Below are 17,014 nucleotides of genomic sequence, written 5' to 3' on the forward strand. Positions count from 1 at the left end.
GTATGTAGAGTTTACAGAATTATTATTGTCTTAGCTCTTATTTTGCACCTCTGACCACGTTGCTTCCCTTCAATGAATGGGGCTTTGTTGTTTCTTCGCCCTCAAAGCATTTCAAAGATCACAACCATTTGGGACTGAATCCCCATATGGATTGACCATCTATGGTTTGCATGCCCTGCTGAAAGACTATCATATGGAATAGGTGGTTGTAGTTCGTTGGTCCCCAGTGCAGTGTTGCTGAGTATACCGGTAGCTAGACCATAAACTGCTGGTTATGCATCTGGTTATATACACTGCTCAAAAAAATAAAGGGAACACTTACACAACACAATGTAACTCCAAGTCAATCACACTTCTGTGAAATCAAACTGTCCACTTAGGAAGCAACACTGATTGACAATACATTTCACATGCTGTTGTGCAAATGGAATAGACAACAGGTGGAAATTATAGGTAATTAGCAAGACACCCCCAATAAAGGAGTTTTTCTGCAGGTGGTGACCACAGACCACTTCTCAGTTCCTATGCTTCCTGGCTGATGTTCTGGTCACTTTTGAATGCTGGCGGTGCTTTCACTCTAGTGGTAGCATGAGACGTAGTCTACAACCCACACAAGTGGCTCAGGTAGTGCAGCTCATCCAGGATGGCACATCAATGCGAGCTGTGGCAAGAAGGTTTGCTGTGTCTGTCAGCGTAGTGTCCAGAGCATGGAGGCAATACCAGGAGACAGGCCAGTACATCAGGAGACGTGGAGGAGGCCGTAGGAGGGCAACAACCCAGCAGCAGGACCGCTACCTCCGCCTTTGTGCAAGGAGGAGCACTGCCAGAGCCCTGCAAAATGACCTCCAGCAGGCCACAAATGTGCATGTGTCTGCTCAAACGGTCAGAAACAGACTCCATGAGGGTGGTATGAGGGCCCGACGTCCACAGGTGGAGGTTGTACTTACAGCCCAACACCGTGCAGGACGTTTGGCATTTGCCAGAGAACACCAAGATTGGCAAATTCGCCACTGGCCCCCTGTGCTCTTCACAGATGAAAGCAGGTTCACACTGAGCACATGTGACAGACGTGACAGTCTGGAGACACCGTGGAGAACGTTCTGCTGCCTGCAACATCCTCCAGCATGTCCGGTTTGGCGTTGGGTCAGTCATGGTGTGGGTTGGCATTTCTTTGGGGGGCCGCACAGCCCTCCATGTGCTCGCCAGAGGTAGCCTGACTGCCATTAGGTACAGAGATGAGATCCTCAGACCCCTTGTGAGACCATATGCTGGTGCGGTTGGCCCTGGGTTCCTCCTAATGCAAGACAATGCTCGACCTCATGTGGCTGGAGTGTGTCAGCAGTTCCTGCAAGAGGAAGGCATTGATGCTATGGACTGGCCCGCCCGTTCCCCAGACCTGAATCCAATTGAGCACATCTGGGACATCATGTCTCGCTCCATCCACCAACGCCACGTTGCACCACAGACTGCCAGGAGTTGGCGGATGCTTTAGTCCAGGTCTGGGAGGAGATCCCTCAGGAGACCATCCGCCACCTCAATAGGAGTATGCCCAGGCGCTGTAGGGAGGTCGTACAGGCACGTGGAGGCCACACACACTACTGAGCCTCATTTTGACTTGTTTTAAGGACATTACATCAAAGTTGGAAATGCCTGTAGTGTGGTTTTCCACTTTAATTTTGAGTGTGACTCCAAATCCAGACCTCCATGGGTTGATACATTTGATTTCCATTGATAATTTTTGTGTGATTTTGTTGTCAGCACATTCAACTATGTAAAGAAAAAAGTATTTAATAAGTATAGTTCATTCATTCAGATCTAGGATGTGTTATTTTAGTGTTCCCTTTATTTTTTTGAGCAGTGTATATTTGAAAAGTTGTATTAAAAAATACCTGGCTTGATAAACTAGTAGGCAAATTTCCCAGCCAAGCATTTAGAGCTAGTAGAGTCATTTTGGTTGTGAAGTGCATTAGCAAAAATATTAGTCCTTTATAGCCAAGAGGCACATTGTATTTTGTTGTCTATTATATCACAGGCTCTCCCCATCAACACCACCTCATAAGATTGCCTGCTGAAAAACACTTATTTTCTTGATGTAGAATAGACATGGGATTTGAAATGAGTATACAGATGTAACTCAGTTGCCCTTGGTTAGAGACAAGGAATATTACTCAGAAGTTACTTATTAACGGTATGACTAACATGATCATTACCAGTCATTTTCTGTAATCTTGTCTTATCATATTTTGTACACTTTTGTGTTTGAATGCGGACTTGAAACCACAACCCTGGTGCTACCTACTGAGACTAGAATCTAATATTAAAAAAGTGTCAACAAGAATCAACCTCAGTGAGCTCATTCACACTGAACTACTTGACTAATGCCAAATATCAGGGTTAATGTGTGACTTAGTCTTTAGACTGAATCAGCCTCCAGAGGGAGCCTCTTGACCGTTCTTTCTAGAATATGAGTACAGTATGAGATGTCTGGGATGCCAGACTACAATATGAATGTTCATTGTGTTCTCTGAGTGTCACTGAAATATTGATACCCCATGTAATGAGTGCACAATCTCTAGTTTAGGCTGTACAGTCCAAGATGTATGTTGAATAAGCATAATAGGCTTCAGAGTGAGCTGATTTCCCACAGTCAAAGTCCTGCAATAAGAGCTAAGATGCTAATATTTGTGTAAACTCTACACAGTTGTGTTCTGTGAGTGTCACTGAGTAGGCTGATACTTCATTTCATGGGTGCACGGTCCATAGGTTAGGCTGTACGTTGCAATATGAATGTTCATTACACAAGGGTAGTTCATGGAGCCAACTACTTAGCCCTTTGACCACCTCCTCCCCGCTATTACTTATAAAGTACCTACGTTACAGTGGCACTATGCAAAATAGTGTTTTGAAGATCTGTTTAGTCATGATTGGGCCGGCAGGTTGCCTAGTGGTTAGAGAGTTGGGCTTGTAACTGAAAGGTTGCTGGATCGAATCCCTGAGCTGACAAGGTACAAATCTGTTGTTTTGCCCCTGAACAAGGCAGTTAACCCACTGTTCCTAGGCCGTTGTTGTAAATAAGAATTTGTTCTTAACTTTTACTTGGTACTCATCCCGGATCCGGGAGCACCCTCATCAGTAAAAAAGCTGACTAGCATAGCCTAGCATAGCGCCACAAGTAAATACTAGCATCTAAATATCATGAAATCACAAGTCCAAGACACCAGATGAAAGATACACATCTTGTGAATCCAGCCATCATTTCTGACTTTTAAAATGTTTTACAGGGAAGACACAATATGTATTTCTATTAGCTAACCACGATAGCAAAAGACCCAACTTTTTTTTCTCCACCATTTTTTTACTGCATAGGTAGCTATCACAAATTCGACCAAATAAAGATATAAATAGTCACTAACCAAGAAACAACTTCATCAGATGACAGTCTGATAACATATTTATTGTATAGCATTTGTTTTGTTCGAAAAATGTGCATATTTCAGGTATAAATCATAGTTTTACATTGCAGCCACCATCACAAAATCTCACCAAAGCAGCTAGAATAACTACAGAGACCAACGTGAATTACCTAAATACTCATCATAAAACATTTATGACAAATACACAGCATACAGCAAATGAAAGACAAACATCTTGTGAATCCAGCCAATATTTCAGATTTTTAAGTGTTTTACAGCGAAAACACAATATAGCATTATATTAGCTTACTACAATAGCCAACCACACAGCAGCATTGATTCATGCACGTTAGCGATAGCGAATAAACCAGCAAAAGATATTACATTTTTCACTAACCTTTTCAAAACTTCATCAGATGACAGTCCTATAACATCATATGTCCCGTGTGGCTCAGTTGGCTCAGTTGGTAGAGCATGGCGCTTGCAACGCCAGGGTTGTGGGTTCATTCCCCACGGGGGGACCAGGATGAATATGTATGAACTTTCCAATTTGTAAGTCGCTCTGGATAAGAGCGTCTGCTAAATTACTTAAATGTAATGTAATCATATTACACAATACATATATGGTTTGTTCGAAAATGTGTAAATCGTGGTTAAACAATGAGAATAGTAGCCAAACTGCAAACAAAATGTCGGGAGAAATCTTGGGAGAGGCACCTAATCAATAACTAATCATAAACTTGACTAAAAAATACAGGTTGGACAGCAAATGAAAGATACATTAGTTCTTAATTCAACCGCTGTGTTAGATTTTTTAAATTAACGTTACTACGACATACAGCGTGCGTTAAAGCGAGACCGCACCGAAATGAATGGCGGAATAATAGTTAAACATTTTTCAACAGAAATACGAATTAACATCATAAATAGTTCTTACTATTTGATGAGCTTCCATCAGAATCTTGTGCAAGTTGTCCTTTGTCCAGAATAATCGTTGCTCGGTTGTAGATTGTCGTCTTCAACTTTGGAATTAGCAGCAAACATTAGCCATGTGGCGAAGACGTGTCCCACTCACCATAACGCAGCACAAATAAAATACAGAAAATCGCAATATACTGATATAAATTGATATAACTCGGTTTAAAATAACTACATTATGATGTTTTTAACACCTATATCGAATAAAATCAGAGCCGGATATATCTAACGCCTATAACGAGAGCTTTTCAGAATGCAATCCTGAGGTCTGTCTTGCGTCATGACGAACGTTGAAAAGACTGCACACCCGGTTCCAAGAGCTTTTGTACGGCCTCAGATCTACCTAGACACCCCATTCCAATTCTCACTGCTTACTGACATCTAGGGGAAGGCGTATGCAGTGCATGTCGACCCATAGATTACATGCAAATTAATAAACTGACCCTGGAACAGAGTGCCCGATTTCAGATTTCTCAGATTTGCTGCAAAATGAGTTCTGTTTTACTCACAGATATAATTCAAACGGTTTTAGAAACTAGAGAGTGTTTTCTATCCGATAGTAATAATAATATGCATATTGTACGAGCAAGAATTGAGTAGGAGGCAGTTTAATTTGGGAACGAATTTTTACAAAGTCGAAATGGCGCCTCCCTATTGAGAAAAGGTTTTAACTGACTTGCCTAGTTAAATGAAGGTTAAATAACAAAACAATTACTGCTCATACCTTCACTCTTCAGACTCCTCCAGAGGACGCCTCTGGACCATATATTTGGGAGTTAAGTTATATAGAAGTTAGTGTTTATTACGGTCTATGAACAGTAAATAAAGACATTCTAACTTTAAAACCCACCTGACTGCTTGGACCTTGGTTTCTTCAAACCATTTGACACTTTTGTTGGATTTGATTTGATTTCACCTGTAGTTTTTTTCTATGATTCTCCATTTCAGCTCACCGTTGGAAGCTCCCGACACAATGATTGCTCAAGGATATCCAAAGTCTATTGATGGTTAAACATTAATCATTGTAATATAATGCTCTACAGAGAAAAGGAAAGAGTTTGACTTATCTTCAACAGACTCTCCATTTTAAACATGCTGTGGCAGCATACAGGTAACATTTTCTATCCATTCATTTATAAACGCATATGATGAGTTTCATTCCATAACGCTATATATCCATTTTCAGAATGTTAGTAAATTCACTTTTATTGTTTCAAAAAGTTATGAAAGAGATTGGTGTGGTGTGTTTTTTCACTATTTAATCATGACTTGGGGTTGTTCAATGACTGACATGTTTTTCTTTAAAATCTATCACTTGATGGTTTCATTCCAGAGAGACAAAAAATCATGTTATAAAATGCTATACAGTATCAGTCAAAAGATTGGACACACCTAATTATTCAAGGGAGTGTGCAAAGCTGTCAACAAGGCAAAGGGTGGCTACTTTGAAGAACTTCAAATTTAAAATAATGTATATTTAATTTGTTTAACACTTTTTTGCTTACTGCATGATTTAACAGGTGTTTATTTCATGGTTTTGATGTCTTCACTGTTATTCTACAATGTAGAAAATAGTCAAAAATAAAGAACAACCCTTGAATGAGTAGGTGTGTCCAAACTTTTGACTGGTACTGTATGTCCGCCTCCCTCTCAGGGAATGAAGTACTACTGCTAGGTTTTACAAAGTTAATTTTAACAAATAAAAAAAACATTTTATATGAACTGTACAAATTATACAGTTGTGACATTATTTAAATAAAAGTATTCAATACAGTAATATGATATCTGTACGGTATGTAAAACATTTACATTTTACATTTTATCCAGAGCAATTTACAGTAAGTGCATTCATCTTAATTTGGGCTGAGATCCCGCTAACGGGATCGATATGACAACAGCCAGTGAAAGTGCAGGGCGCCAAATTCAAACACCAGAAATCTCATAATTAAAATTCCTCAAACATACACAAGTATTTTACACCATTTTAAAGATGCACTTCTTGTTAATCCCACCACACTGTCCAATTTCAAATAGGCTTTACCGCGAAAGCACCACAAATTATTATGTTAGGTAAGCACCTAGTCACAGAAAAACACAGCCATTTTTTCCAGCCAAAGAGAGGAGTCACTTAAAGCAGAAATAGAGATAAATGAATCACTAACCTTTGATGATCTTCATCAGATGACACTCATAGGACTTCATGTTACACAATACATGTATGTTTTGTTCGATAAAGTTCATTCTTATATAAATCTCAGTATACATTGGCGCGTTATGTTCAGTTGTTCCAAAAAGATCCGGTGATTTTGCAGAGAGCCACATCAATTTACAGAAATACTCATCATAAATGTTGATCAAAGATACAAGTGTTATACATGGAACTTTAGATAAACTTCTCCTTAATGCAACCGCTGTGTCAGATTTCAAAAAAGCTTTACCGAAAAAGCACACCATGCAATTATCTGAGTACAGCGCTCAGAGACAAAAACAAGCCAAACAGATATCCGCCATATTGTGTTGTCAACAGAAGTCAGAAATAGCATTATAAATATTCACTTACCTTTGATGATCTTCATCAGAATGCACTCCCAGGAATCCAAGTTCCACAATAAATGTTTGATTTGTTCGATAAAGTTCATAATTTATGTCCAAATACCTCATTTTTGTTAGCGCGTTTAGCCCAGTAATCCAAATTCATGACGCACGAGCAGACGAAAAGTCAAAAAGTTCCGTTAAAGTCCGTAGAAACATGTCAAACGAAGTATAGAATCAATCATTAGGATGTTTTTAACATAAATCTTCAATAATATTCCAACTGGAAAATTCCTTTGTCTGTAGAAATGCAATGGAAAGCAAGCTAATTCTCACGTGAACGCGCGTGGTCAGCTAATGGCACTCTGCCAGACCTCTAACTCATTCCCCTCTCATTCCCCCCTCCTTCACAGTAGAAGCATCAAACAAGGTTCTAAAGACTGTTGACATCTAGTGGAAGCCTTAGGAAGTGCAATATGACCAATATCCCACTGTATCCTCAATAGGGAATGAGTTGAAAAACTACAAACCTCAGATTTCCCACTTCATGGTTGGATTTTTTCTCTGGTTTTTGCCTGCCATATGAGTTCTGTTATACTCACAAACATCATTCAAACAGTTTTAGAAACGTCAGAGTGTTTTCTATACAAATCTACTAATAATATGCATATATTAGCTTCTGGGCCTGAGTAGCAGGCAGTTTATACTGCCCCCAGCCATAAGAAGTTAAAATAGCTAGATGAGAACCTAATTTCACAGTCATAAATATATATATGGGATACAATTCCATTCCAGCTAAACAATGGATATAGAGAATTCAGAAAAAAAAAGAAAATGAATCATACACATCTAAAGTCTATCAATAAAAAATCTGAGAACAGTAACATTTAACACACACATAAAGGAACCCATAAGATAGAATTTCTGATGAAAAAACACCACTTGTGTTGATATAGAAATAATATATTTAGCTGTGCTGGTCTTGTCATCTGTTGCAACAGGACTTTTTATACCTTCTAATATATTCAACCATTTTGTATTCACCACATCCTTGTTTTGGTCTGTAATACATTGCTTCTTCTTCTTTGGTGAGGATTAACGACGGTTGGCATCCAATATATGTTGCATTGCCACCACCAACTAGACTGGAGTATACAGTATATATTCATTATACTTTGATACAAAATGGGAACAGGAAAAACACTACCATGCCAACTAACCCTACACTCATTAAAAACCCACAATCCTATTCCCCTATTTAACCCTATATAATCCTACACTAGGCCTACCGCCTGGGATGATGGAACACTACCACTCAACCCCCACTGCAACTCTTCTGCAGTAAAACCTCGCAATCCCAAGTACTTCTCTGCAGCTGCCACCACAACCTCTACTTTCTTTAACTAACGTTCCATTTCTGCAGTAGAGTTTGACAACCACAGCTATGGACGCTAAGAAACCCACCTCACTGAAGCACATATTATTCCTATCACTGTCCATTGGCCTACTCACCGGAATCCTCTCAGTATCCCTTGCCTTCAGCATGACAACTTCTGTACTACTCTGACCCTGGCAACCTCAACCTGCTATTCTCTCACCAGACACATCCAACTGCCAGCACCATGGGCACCCTCACAGCTAACACACAGCTAACACAACTATACATTCCTTCGTCTCATGCGCTCCTGCACGTCTAGGAATCTCCTTCCTACACACTGCTGCAACATGACCATAAGCTTGACACCTTTAACAACGTAATGGGTTCGGGACAAAAGCTCTCACGGGATTACTGACACATCCTAACTTAACTTTGTCGGGTAAAGACTCCGCAAAAAAACTCATCAGGACAGACAGTCTTCTCTGTCAGCATGCTCTCCACCAGGTCTGCTTCGCACCAAATGGCAGGTGTCAAATAGACCAGGAATCTTCCATTTCAATTGCTCCTCAACACTTAATGCCACCCAGTTATAACTCCGTTCAATGGCACCCTGCTCCGGAGTTCTTGTCCCTAATCGCTTGTTTCGGAGTGCCCGCTCCCTCTGGACAAAAAGACCATCACGAGTCTACCTCAAGTTACTTTCATCAACTCAGCAGTCCCCAACCTCTTCTCCACACAACCTGACACCCCACATGGATCCGCCAGAAGGCAAGGATCCATTCTCTCCAAAGATCTCACTCAAACTCATCCTCATCATCATTGGGATGAGGCTCAACCTCAACCATCTTCACCACACCTGCCACCGCAGGTAATTCATCCTCAGTCTTGACAGATTCATTTTCGTCCTCCACCCAAGTGTTGTGATTTATCCAACGTCCTCACTTTGACTTCGCCATATTTCCTTCTTCCTCAGTTCCCTTTCTGTCGTCAGAATGAATTGCTTTTTTTGTGAGAAATCAAATGCATATGAATTGCTGTGTTTTCACACATGGATGTCAATGCACAATTAATTTTAAATATCCTCCCCAAAAATGTGTGAGACCAAGTAAGTTAATGGTATCATGTGACTTTTTAAAGCTTAATATTTGTTTTTGTAGATTAATGAACTGTGCGTTTAATGGGACCTGGATTATGTTCCCTGTCAGGTGCATCATGGGACCTTTGATCCAGCAAGTCTGTTTGTTAACATTCCTCATCCTCTTTAATGCCTGTTCATCTGTTGCAGGTAATTACGATTACAAGTAATGTTTTATCCATGTAAACATTTACCTACACCTACAATTTAAATATAATAAACATATGTCCGAGATTGACTGCATTGCAGATCTACAAATCACCTTGCATCTTTAAAAAACAACTAAATATTATTATATGTACGGTAGATCAATCAGATTTTCCTTGTGTAGCACAATGTCTTACAAATTTTTGAATCGCTCAAACATTTGAATCCTGTTGTATTCAGCACGGCTTACTATTAAGTAGACTTATAGATTTATAAAACAATGTAGATGTCTATTTCTTTGGTATTAGTGGTATATACAGTAGTATGATATACACTTTTGTTGAAACTTTGTGTAAATGTCTTGATACATTATTGCCCGATATGAGCCGCTCTTATCTTTGTGTCCTTCAGACTGATAACACTTTCTCCTCTCTCCACTCAGATATGCAGCTTGTTGTCCCTCCTGACCCTGTAGTTACCTCTACTGGTCATGATGTCATCCTTCCCTGTCACCTGTCTCCTCAAACCAGTGCTGTTAACATGGAAATCAGGTGGTTTAAGGAAGGAGAATTCGCTAACCCCCTGTACCTGTATTTGGGTGGAAAGGTAACAGAGGGGAAAGGCTATGAGGGTAGAGTGAGTGTGTTCACTCAGGAGTTGGAGAAAGGCAATATATCATTGCTGCTGAATAATGTCATGGCTTCTGAAAGGGGAAGCTACAAATGCCAAGCCAGCTACTTGGACTGGATTCAGGAACTGCCTGTTGTTCTACAGGTTAAACGTAAGTAAATAAGAACTCATTCAGTAAGAGGATCAATTTAATCCAGACCCGTCTAGTGCACAATCATCAAAGCAGATCAACAGAATGTAGAGTACTTTAGATTTTACAATAGGGTAAACTATTCTTTCATCTGTTTCTTTACAGAGCAGGGCAGTGTCCCCAGGATCTCCATGAGGAAGCACCACAGAGTGTTCATCCAGCTCAGCTGCAGTTCAGAGAACTGGTACCCAGAGCCTGACATGTTGTGGACAGACAGCAGTGGGAAGGAGATCACCTCAGCAGAGACAGAGAGGCCCAAACAGAAGGAGGGGGGTGTCCTGTACTCCATATCCAGTCACATGAGGATAAGGATGGACCAACTGGAGGGGGTCACATGTGTGGTGATGTCACAGTACCAGGGAACCAAGATGGAGTCTAAACTGCAGATGACTGGTTAGTTTAGGAACTAGAATATACTCTAGACCAGGAATGGACAACTGGCAGCCCCCCTTTTGTTGGCCCGCGGACCAATTTGACCACCTCCAAAAAATCTAAATTTGCTGTTGAGATTTAGAATAATAGAATACTGGAGGTGAAATTTATAAACTTGGTTGTGCATCAGCAGTCACTCAATTAGCCCATGTCTGCTATTTTATTTATTTATTGGTAAATTAGTCTAGCAACCAGCTATCTAAACTTGTAGTAAGCATGGTCGAATTATTGATTGGCTTGGGGCCTATTGATCATAAAAAACTGCAAACATTTGCCTCCACCCTATGGTGAAATGATACGTTCCGTTTCTTTGTGGCCCCCACCACCGTCAAAGTTGCCCATCCCTGCTGTAAACCAATGCCCTTAACAAGTGGTCTAGGGGATGTGTGTTCATCATGTTAATAATGTGTAAAGTTCCGACTCAAGGTACGGTTTATATAAGACTAAAATTAGGTTGGAGTGTAATTATGTGACATTTGGAAAAATGTGGAATGTTGAACCTCATACAATTTGCAGAACTAATTTATTGCAATGGCAATCTAATCTAACCTTTAACCCTGCTTGTGTTACAGAGGAATTCTACATGAGCAGTCTGCCTGACAGGGTGTACATCTCTGCATTTATGATTCCTGTGTTTCTGGGACTGCTGTGTATCACTGCATCTGTGCTCTCCTTATTCCATCAGAGACGAGGTTGGTCTCACTTGTTATCTAAATATGATATCAGGGTATAGTTATACACAACCATGTTTATTAGTAGGTTCTATGGTTCAACATTGTTGTAGGCCATTTCAGATGTTATTGGAATTAAATTGCATATACTTTTATTGTTGCATGTAATATTGTTGTGCAAGTACTTTGTGCAATGATGATATTATATTTTCACCTCCAGTTGTTCGAGAAACACTGAAGCCTTTGGGTAAGAACCGATACTGGAAGATGCAGGAACTGAGTTTTGTAACACATTTGAAAACACTAACATCTCAAGTATCATTCTAAATAAATTAATAAAAAGCAATTATAAAAAAGGAATTCAAATATCAAGTAGTATGCTGTATATAGAACTCATTCACAAATATATTCATGTTTTTTTTTACAATAGATGATATGAATAAAAAATTAAAAGCTATGGATCAAGGTATGCAATATTTCAATATATACAGTATTTCCTTAAAATGAATAATTTAAAACTGTTTTAATTTAAACCAAAGGACAACTTTCCTCCACTGTATATTACAGAGCTCATCAAAAAGACAGAGGAAGTCACTTATAAGGATAAGTTAATGGGTACGTATTATGTGTTTTACAGTTGATGGAACATTATTTACTTCACAAGTATTAAAAGTGAATTGATACAGAAACATGATGTTGTATTTTCACAGGAATTACTGAAACAATCCCAGACTCTGGTAACTATCGGTTCCTTTCACATTAATGCTGCACAAACTTCAAGTGATTTGTCATCTAAATATATAATCCATGCAGTTTTGTTTTCATATATATAGTGTGGTATGAAATTATTGACACCCTTGATAAAGGTGTGGAACAATGACTGGATCAAATAAAAAATTAAAATACTGAGCTATATTCTATGTTCAAATAAATTGGAAAATTATATTATTTTATACTAATACAATTGCTCAGAGAAAGAGATTTTGTTTAAGAACTACTCTTTTTATTCCAAAAGGTAGATGTCAAAATGATTTACACTCCTGTTTTCAATACGTTTCAATACCTAAACCTTGTGAGGATTAAGACACTGTGTCACGCCCTGACCTTAGTTATCTTTGTTTTCTTTATTATTTTGGTTAGGTCAGGGTGTGACATGGGTGATATACAGTGGGGCAAAAAAGTATTTAGTCAGCCACCAATTGTGCAAGTTCTCCCACTTAAAAAGATGAGAGAGGCCTGTAATTTTGACTAAATACTTTTTTGCCCCACTGTATATATTCTTACATCAATTCCTTTTCTTCTTCTCCTACATAGTTTGGAGCTTGATGGTTGATCATGCAGGTAATTATGAACACTTTTATATTTCATATGTGTCATGATGTTTGGGACTAATATAATGCGCAGACACACACATCTATATCATTTTATGTTTCATTTTTAACATATGATTACATTTTGACCACAAATACGATTATATTGTATTCTTTTTTCAATGATCATGTTAATTCATTATAGAACAAATATAACATTTTGAAATATACTAATGTTTTTGGATTCCTATTTTGTGCGAAACGTATCGGAATTCTTTTTAACATTGAAAAAAAAAATAACACAGAAAAATATTTTCAGTGGATGTGACTTTCGACCCTGACACTGCCCATCTCAGACTCTCTTTATCTGATGATAACAAATCTCTCAAATTTGGAGAATTAAAAGAAAAAAAAGATTGTGAGAATTTCAAAGGAAGCAGCAGCATGAAGTTTGAAGAAGAACACAAAGAAGAAGACACAGGGTGGTTTGGAGGAAAACCTACAGAACAAAGTATGTTAAATATTTCAGGAAAAGATAAAGACAAGAAAACTGGATTCTTTAACAGGAAGATGAAAAAAGGACAAAACAAAGAAGTTACTCTGAAGACTGAGGAAGTACGCAAAGATGAGGCCACTGAGAATTTAGAAGAAAAATGCAAATGCACTAAAAACAAGTTTAAATATAATCAATGTGTCTTGGGAGTGGAAGGATATGACAAAGGTACACATTACTGGGAGGTTGACCTGGGGAAGAAGAGCCAGTGGAGTGTTGGGATCGCTCAGGACACAGAGAAGAGAGACAACATCCAAATGTATCCAGACACTGGCTTCTGGAGCATATGTTACAAAGATGGAGAACTGAAAACAGTTGAACAGTCTCCCACTTTCCTTCCCATTGAACTGAAACCTGAGAAGCTGGGAGTTTTAGTGGACTATGAAGGGGGACAGATAACATTTTTCAATGTGGAGAAGAAATGCCACATCCACTCCTTCTATGGCAAGTTTTCTAAGAAACTCTATCCGTTCTTTGGTCCTTTGATTGATTGTAAAGAGGAACTCAAAATCTCACCTGTCGTACAAAGAGACAAACCCTCAACCTCTGAGAACTGTTAGTGTAAATAACGGAAGATGACAAAGTCATTGAATAGAAAGGTATTTAGATCCCAAAGCTTATTATATACACTTAAATTTAAGATGAAAATGTAAATCCTAAAATGTCAAAGACACCTTCATCTTTTGTCTTGCCCATTCACCATCTGAATGGAACACATACACAATCCATGTCTCAATTGTCTTAGGCTAAAGAAGGATTTTTAAGCCTTTTCTCCCTCTTTCATCTAAACTGGTTTAACAGGTGTCATCAATAAGGGATTATAGCTTCACCTGGATTCACCTGGTCAGTCTATGTCATGGAAAGAGCAGGTGTTCCTAATGTTTTGTACACTCAGTGTTAATCTATTAAAATGTAAAGTCTTAGTTGTTTTTAATTACAATATGTATGACAGTATAGAATAATTGACTCACTCACTGTAATTATGTGTAGTTTTGTAATATTCTGTTTAAAAAAAGCTTTTCACTCACATTTTTACAAAATCTGTAAAAATGTAAACAGTTTTGTGACAATAATAAAAGGCATTTTAATAAAAATGCGTCATGAAAAGTACTTGTATGTTAGCGGATATTTGTTTAAAGGCCCAGAGGCCTCATTTGCTAAGTATTATTTGTTTTTACATTTATTAAAATGTGTGTGCGTCACAAAAAAAACATGTTTAATTTATAAATCCCAAAATGTCATGCAGAATTTAAATAAATTCCATATTTTAATTTCAAGTTCACGATTTATAAATCACATGTTCCTGTAGATTTTGTTATAAGCACAATTTACAATCAAATCTGTGGGTGCAAACATTTTATTAATGAGGTCCCAGAATAGTATTCTTGACATTGTAAAGACGAAGGCCTCTAATGCAGAGTTGTGCTTACCAATGGCTGATTACAAACCTTCCCAGTCTATACATTATGTAAGAGCTGGGATAAACTGATTGATCCTCATGATCCCAAGACATGAACTGATACACATCCAAGTCTTAAAAGCAATATTTCATTCTTCACAAATCAATACAGTGTACAGTAAATGTGTATGAAAGGAGGTATAACATTACCTATGCATTATGCATGATTTCTCTTCTAATATCCGTGTGGTTTGAGAAACATACAACTGAAATAGCTGTTGTACATTCAACAAAGTTAAAGAATATAAAGTACATTTGAGAAAGAAACCCATTTCTATAATAACCAAAAAGTGTCATACATTTTCAACAATTTCAAGCACATGCCTAAATATTACTGAAGTGATAATTATTCCCATTCATTAATTGTATATTGACCATTTTTACTGTAAGACCACTCAGCTAAGTTAAGCTTTCTATCACAATAAAGTATCCTACTGACAGATGTAGAGGAGATCCTTTCATGTTTTACATTATTTCCAGTATTTAGTTTCAATGGACAAAATTGTGATAGGCTGTTTTTCATACTTCCAGGGTGAGAAAAGTGGGCGGACATCATCCTCATAACTTGGTCCGTTGGTAAATGAGTAGATGAGTGAGCTGTCTTCTGCATTGTAGAAAGTCACTTTCCTTTCCTGATAATCCACATAGATACCCACTCGGTGTGGAATTCTTTCTTTAAGGACATCATCACCCATGAATGTTTTAAGGTTTTCGCCATTGGAGATCCTGACTACCCAGAAGCCATTGTCAGGGCTGAGAACCAACTGTCCTTTCCTGTTAGCTGTTGCCCTGGTAACACCAAGTACCCAGTCCTTGTTCTCCTTTACACATACCTCCCAGTAGGCCCTCATAGCACGGACCATACTGCCCAACACGTAGGGGTCTTCGTCAAAATGCTTGTCAATGTCATTCTTGTCAATCTCTGTCTGTGGTTCTCCTTTTTGTGTCACCCACTCCACAACTTTTCCATTGTCTGATATCTTCAGCTGAGAGTGAGCTGTTTTTCCATCTAGAACAACATCCACTGATAATAACAAAAAAAGAGACAACCAATTATGTCATATTTGGTAAGACTTCATTTTAAGGTACACATATTAGCAACCGATTTGTGGTTCATAAGTGTGTATATAAGTAGCTAATAAGGCCCTGAGTATGTCTTACTGGCCATATAGTAGGCCTTAATCCAGTGTTTTCTTATTCAAACATATGTTGAAGGGGCAGTGCAGTCAAAAATGTGATTCTCCTGTTTTGTTAATGATATTTTCACACTATGAAGTCAAAATAAGACTGAAGTTGCGGAAATTATGATAATGCCCTTCTGTGTAAGAGCCTGGAATTTCAGCCAGTTTAGGTAGGATGGAGTTTTTGTCCCACAGCATGACATCACAATCTGATCTGATTCTTATTATCATCTTTAATTTGCATAATGTATCCTCTCACTTTGAAGGGGCTAGTGAGGTAGGCTCTGAGTCTAGATGATCCTATCCACCAATCAACGCTGTTTATGTAAATATATTTACATTTGTATCATCATCAGACTGAGCATTTATTTGGCAAAATTAGTATCAGGGAAATACATGTATATACATATATACACACAGTTATTTGGCAAAATGAGTGTCAGGGAAATACATGTATATACATTTATACACACAGTTATTTTCATGAAATAATCACATTTACCAGACATTCAGTGATGATTTGAAAATAAAAATAAAAACTGCACTCTTAAAACTTTCACTCTTAAAGAGCAAGTTAGATTAGATACAGATTGCTACTAAGCTGTCTCAACATGGGACTAATAAGTGCATGGCAGCTTAAAATGTCTTTCCACATGCTAACCTCTCATCATTACCAATAACAGGTAAGGTTAGCATGTCTTGGAGGTATGATCTTTGACCCTCTGTAACTTTCTTACTCATCATTATTAACAATTCATTCAGGATTTTCCCTAATCATGGTAGCATCCACATTAATGTAGAAATATTTCGATGCATATTTGATTCTTATTTGTAAAACAAGTGACTCCAAAATGACAAAATAAATGATTTACCATTCATTTCTATTGTGCACCACATCATTTTGTTAGAATATCTGATAATTTTCAGTGCAAATAATTTGCAAAAATAGAGAAATTCAGAATGAGGAAATACTTTTTCACAGCAGGGTTGTATATTTAGATATAG

The 17,014-nt window shown here is 38.1% G+C and overlaps 1 protein-coding gene across 1 annotated transcript; it reads left to right on the top strand.

Annotated features, from left to right (window-relative positions):
• Positions 1-2,877: 2,877 nt before the first annotated feature.
• Positions 2,878-13,929, top strand: LOC120030495. Its single transcript, XM_038975903.1, has 13 exons — positions 2,878-3,005; positions 5,340-5,502; positions 8,207-9,169; positions 9,507-9,586; positions 10,026-10,364; positions 10,509-10,796; positions 11,408-11,527; positions 11,727-11,753; positions 11,937-11,972; positions 12,074-12,121; positions 12,217-12,243; positions 12,821-12,847; positions 13,136-13,929. The coding sequence occupies exons 3-13, from the start codon at positions 8,904-8,906 to the stop codon at positions 13,927-13,929; spliced, it is 2,052 nt and encodes a 683-aa protein (XP_038831831.1). The 5' UTR covers positions 2,878-3,005; positions 5,340-5,502; positions 8,207-8,903.
• Positions 13,930-17,014: the final 3,085 nt, after the last annotated feature.

This window comes from Salvelinus namaycush, chromosome 36, assembly GCF_016432855.1.
Source record: "Salvelinus namaycush isolate Seneca chromosome 36, SaNama_1.0, whole genome shotgun sequence".
Classification (NCBI taxonomy): domain Eukaryota; kingdom Metazoa; phylum Chordata; class Actinopteri; order Salmoniformes; family Salmonidae; genus Salvelinus; species Salvelinus namaycush.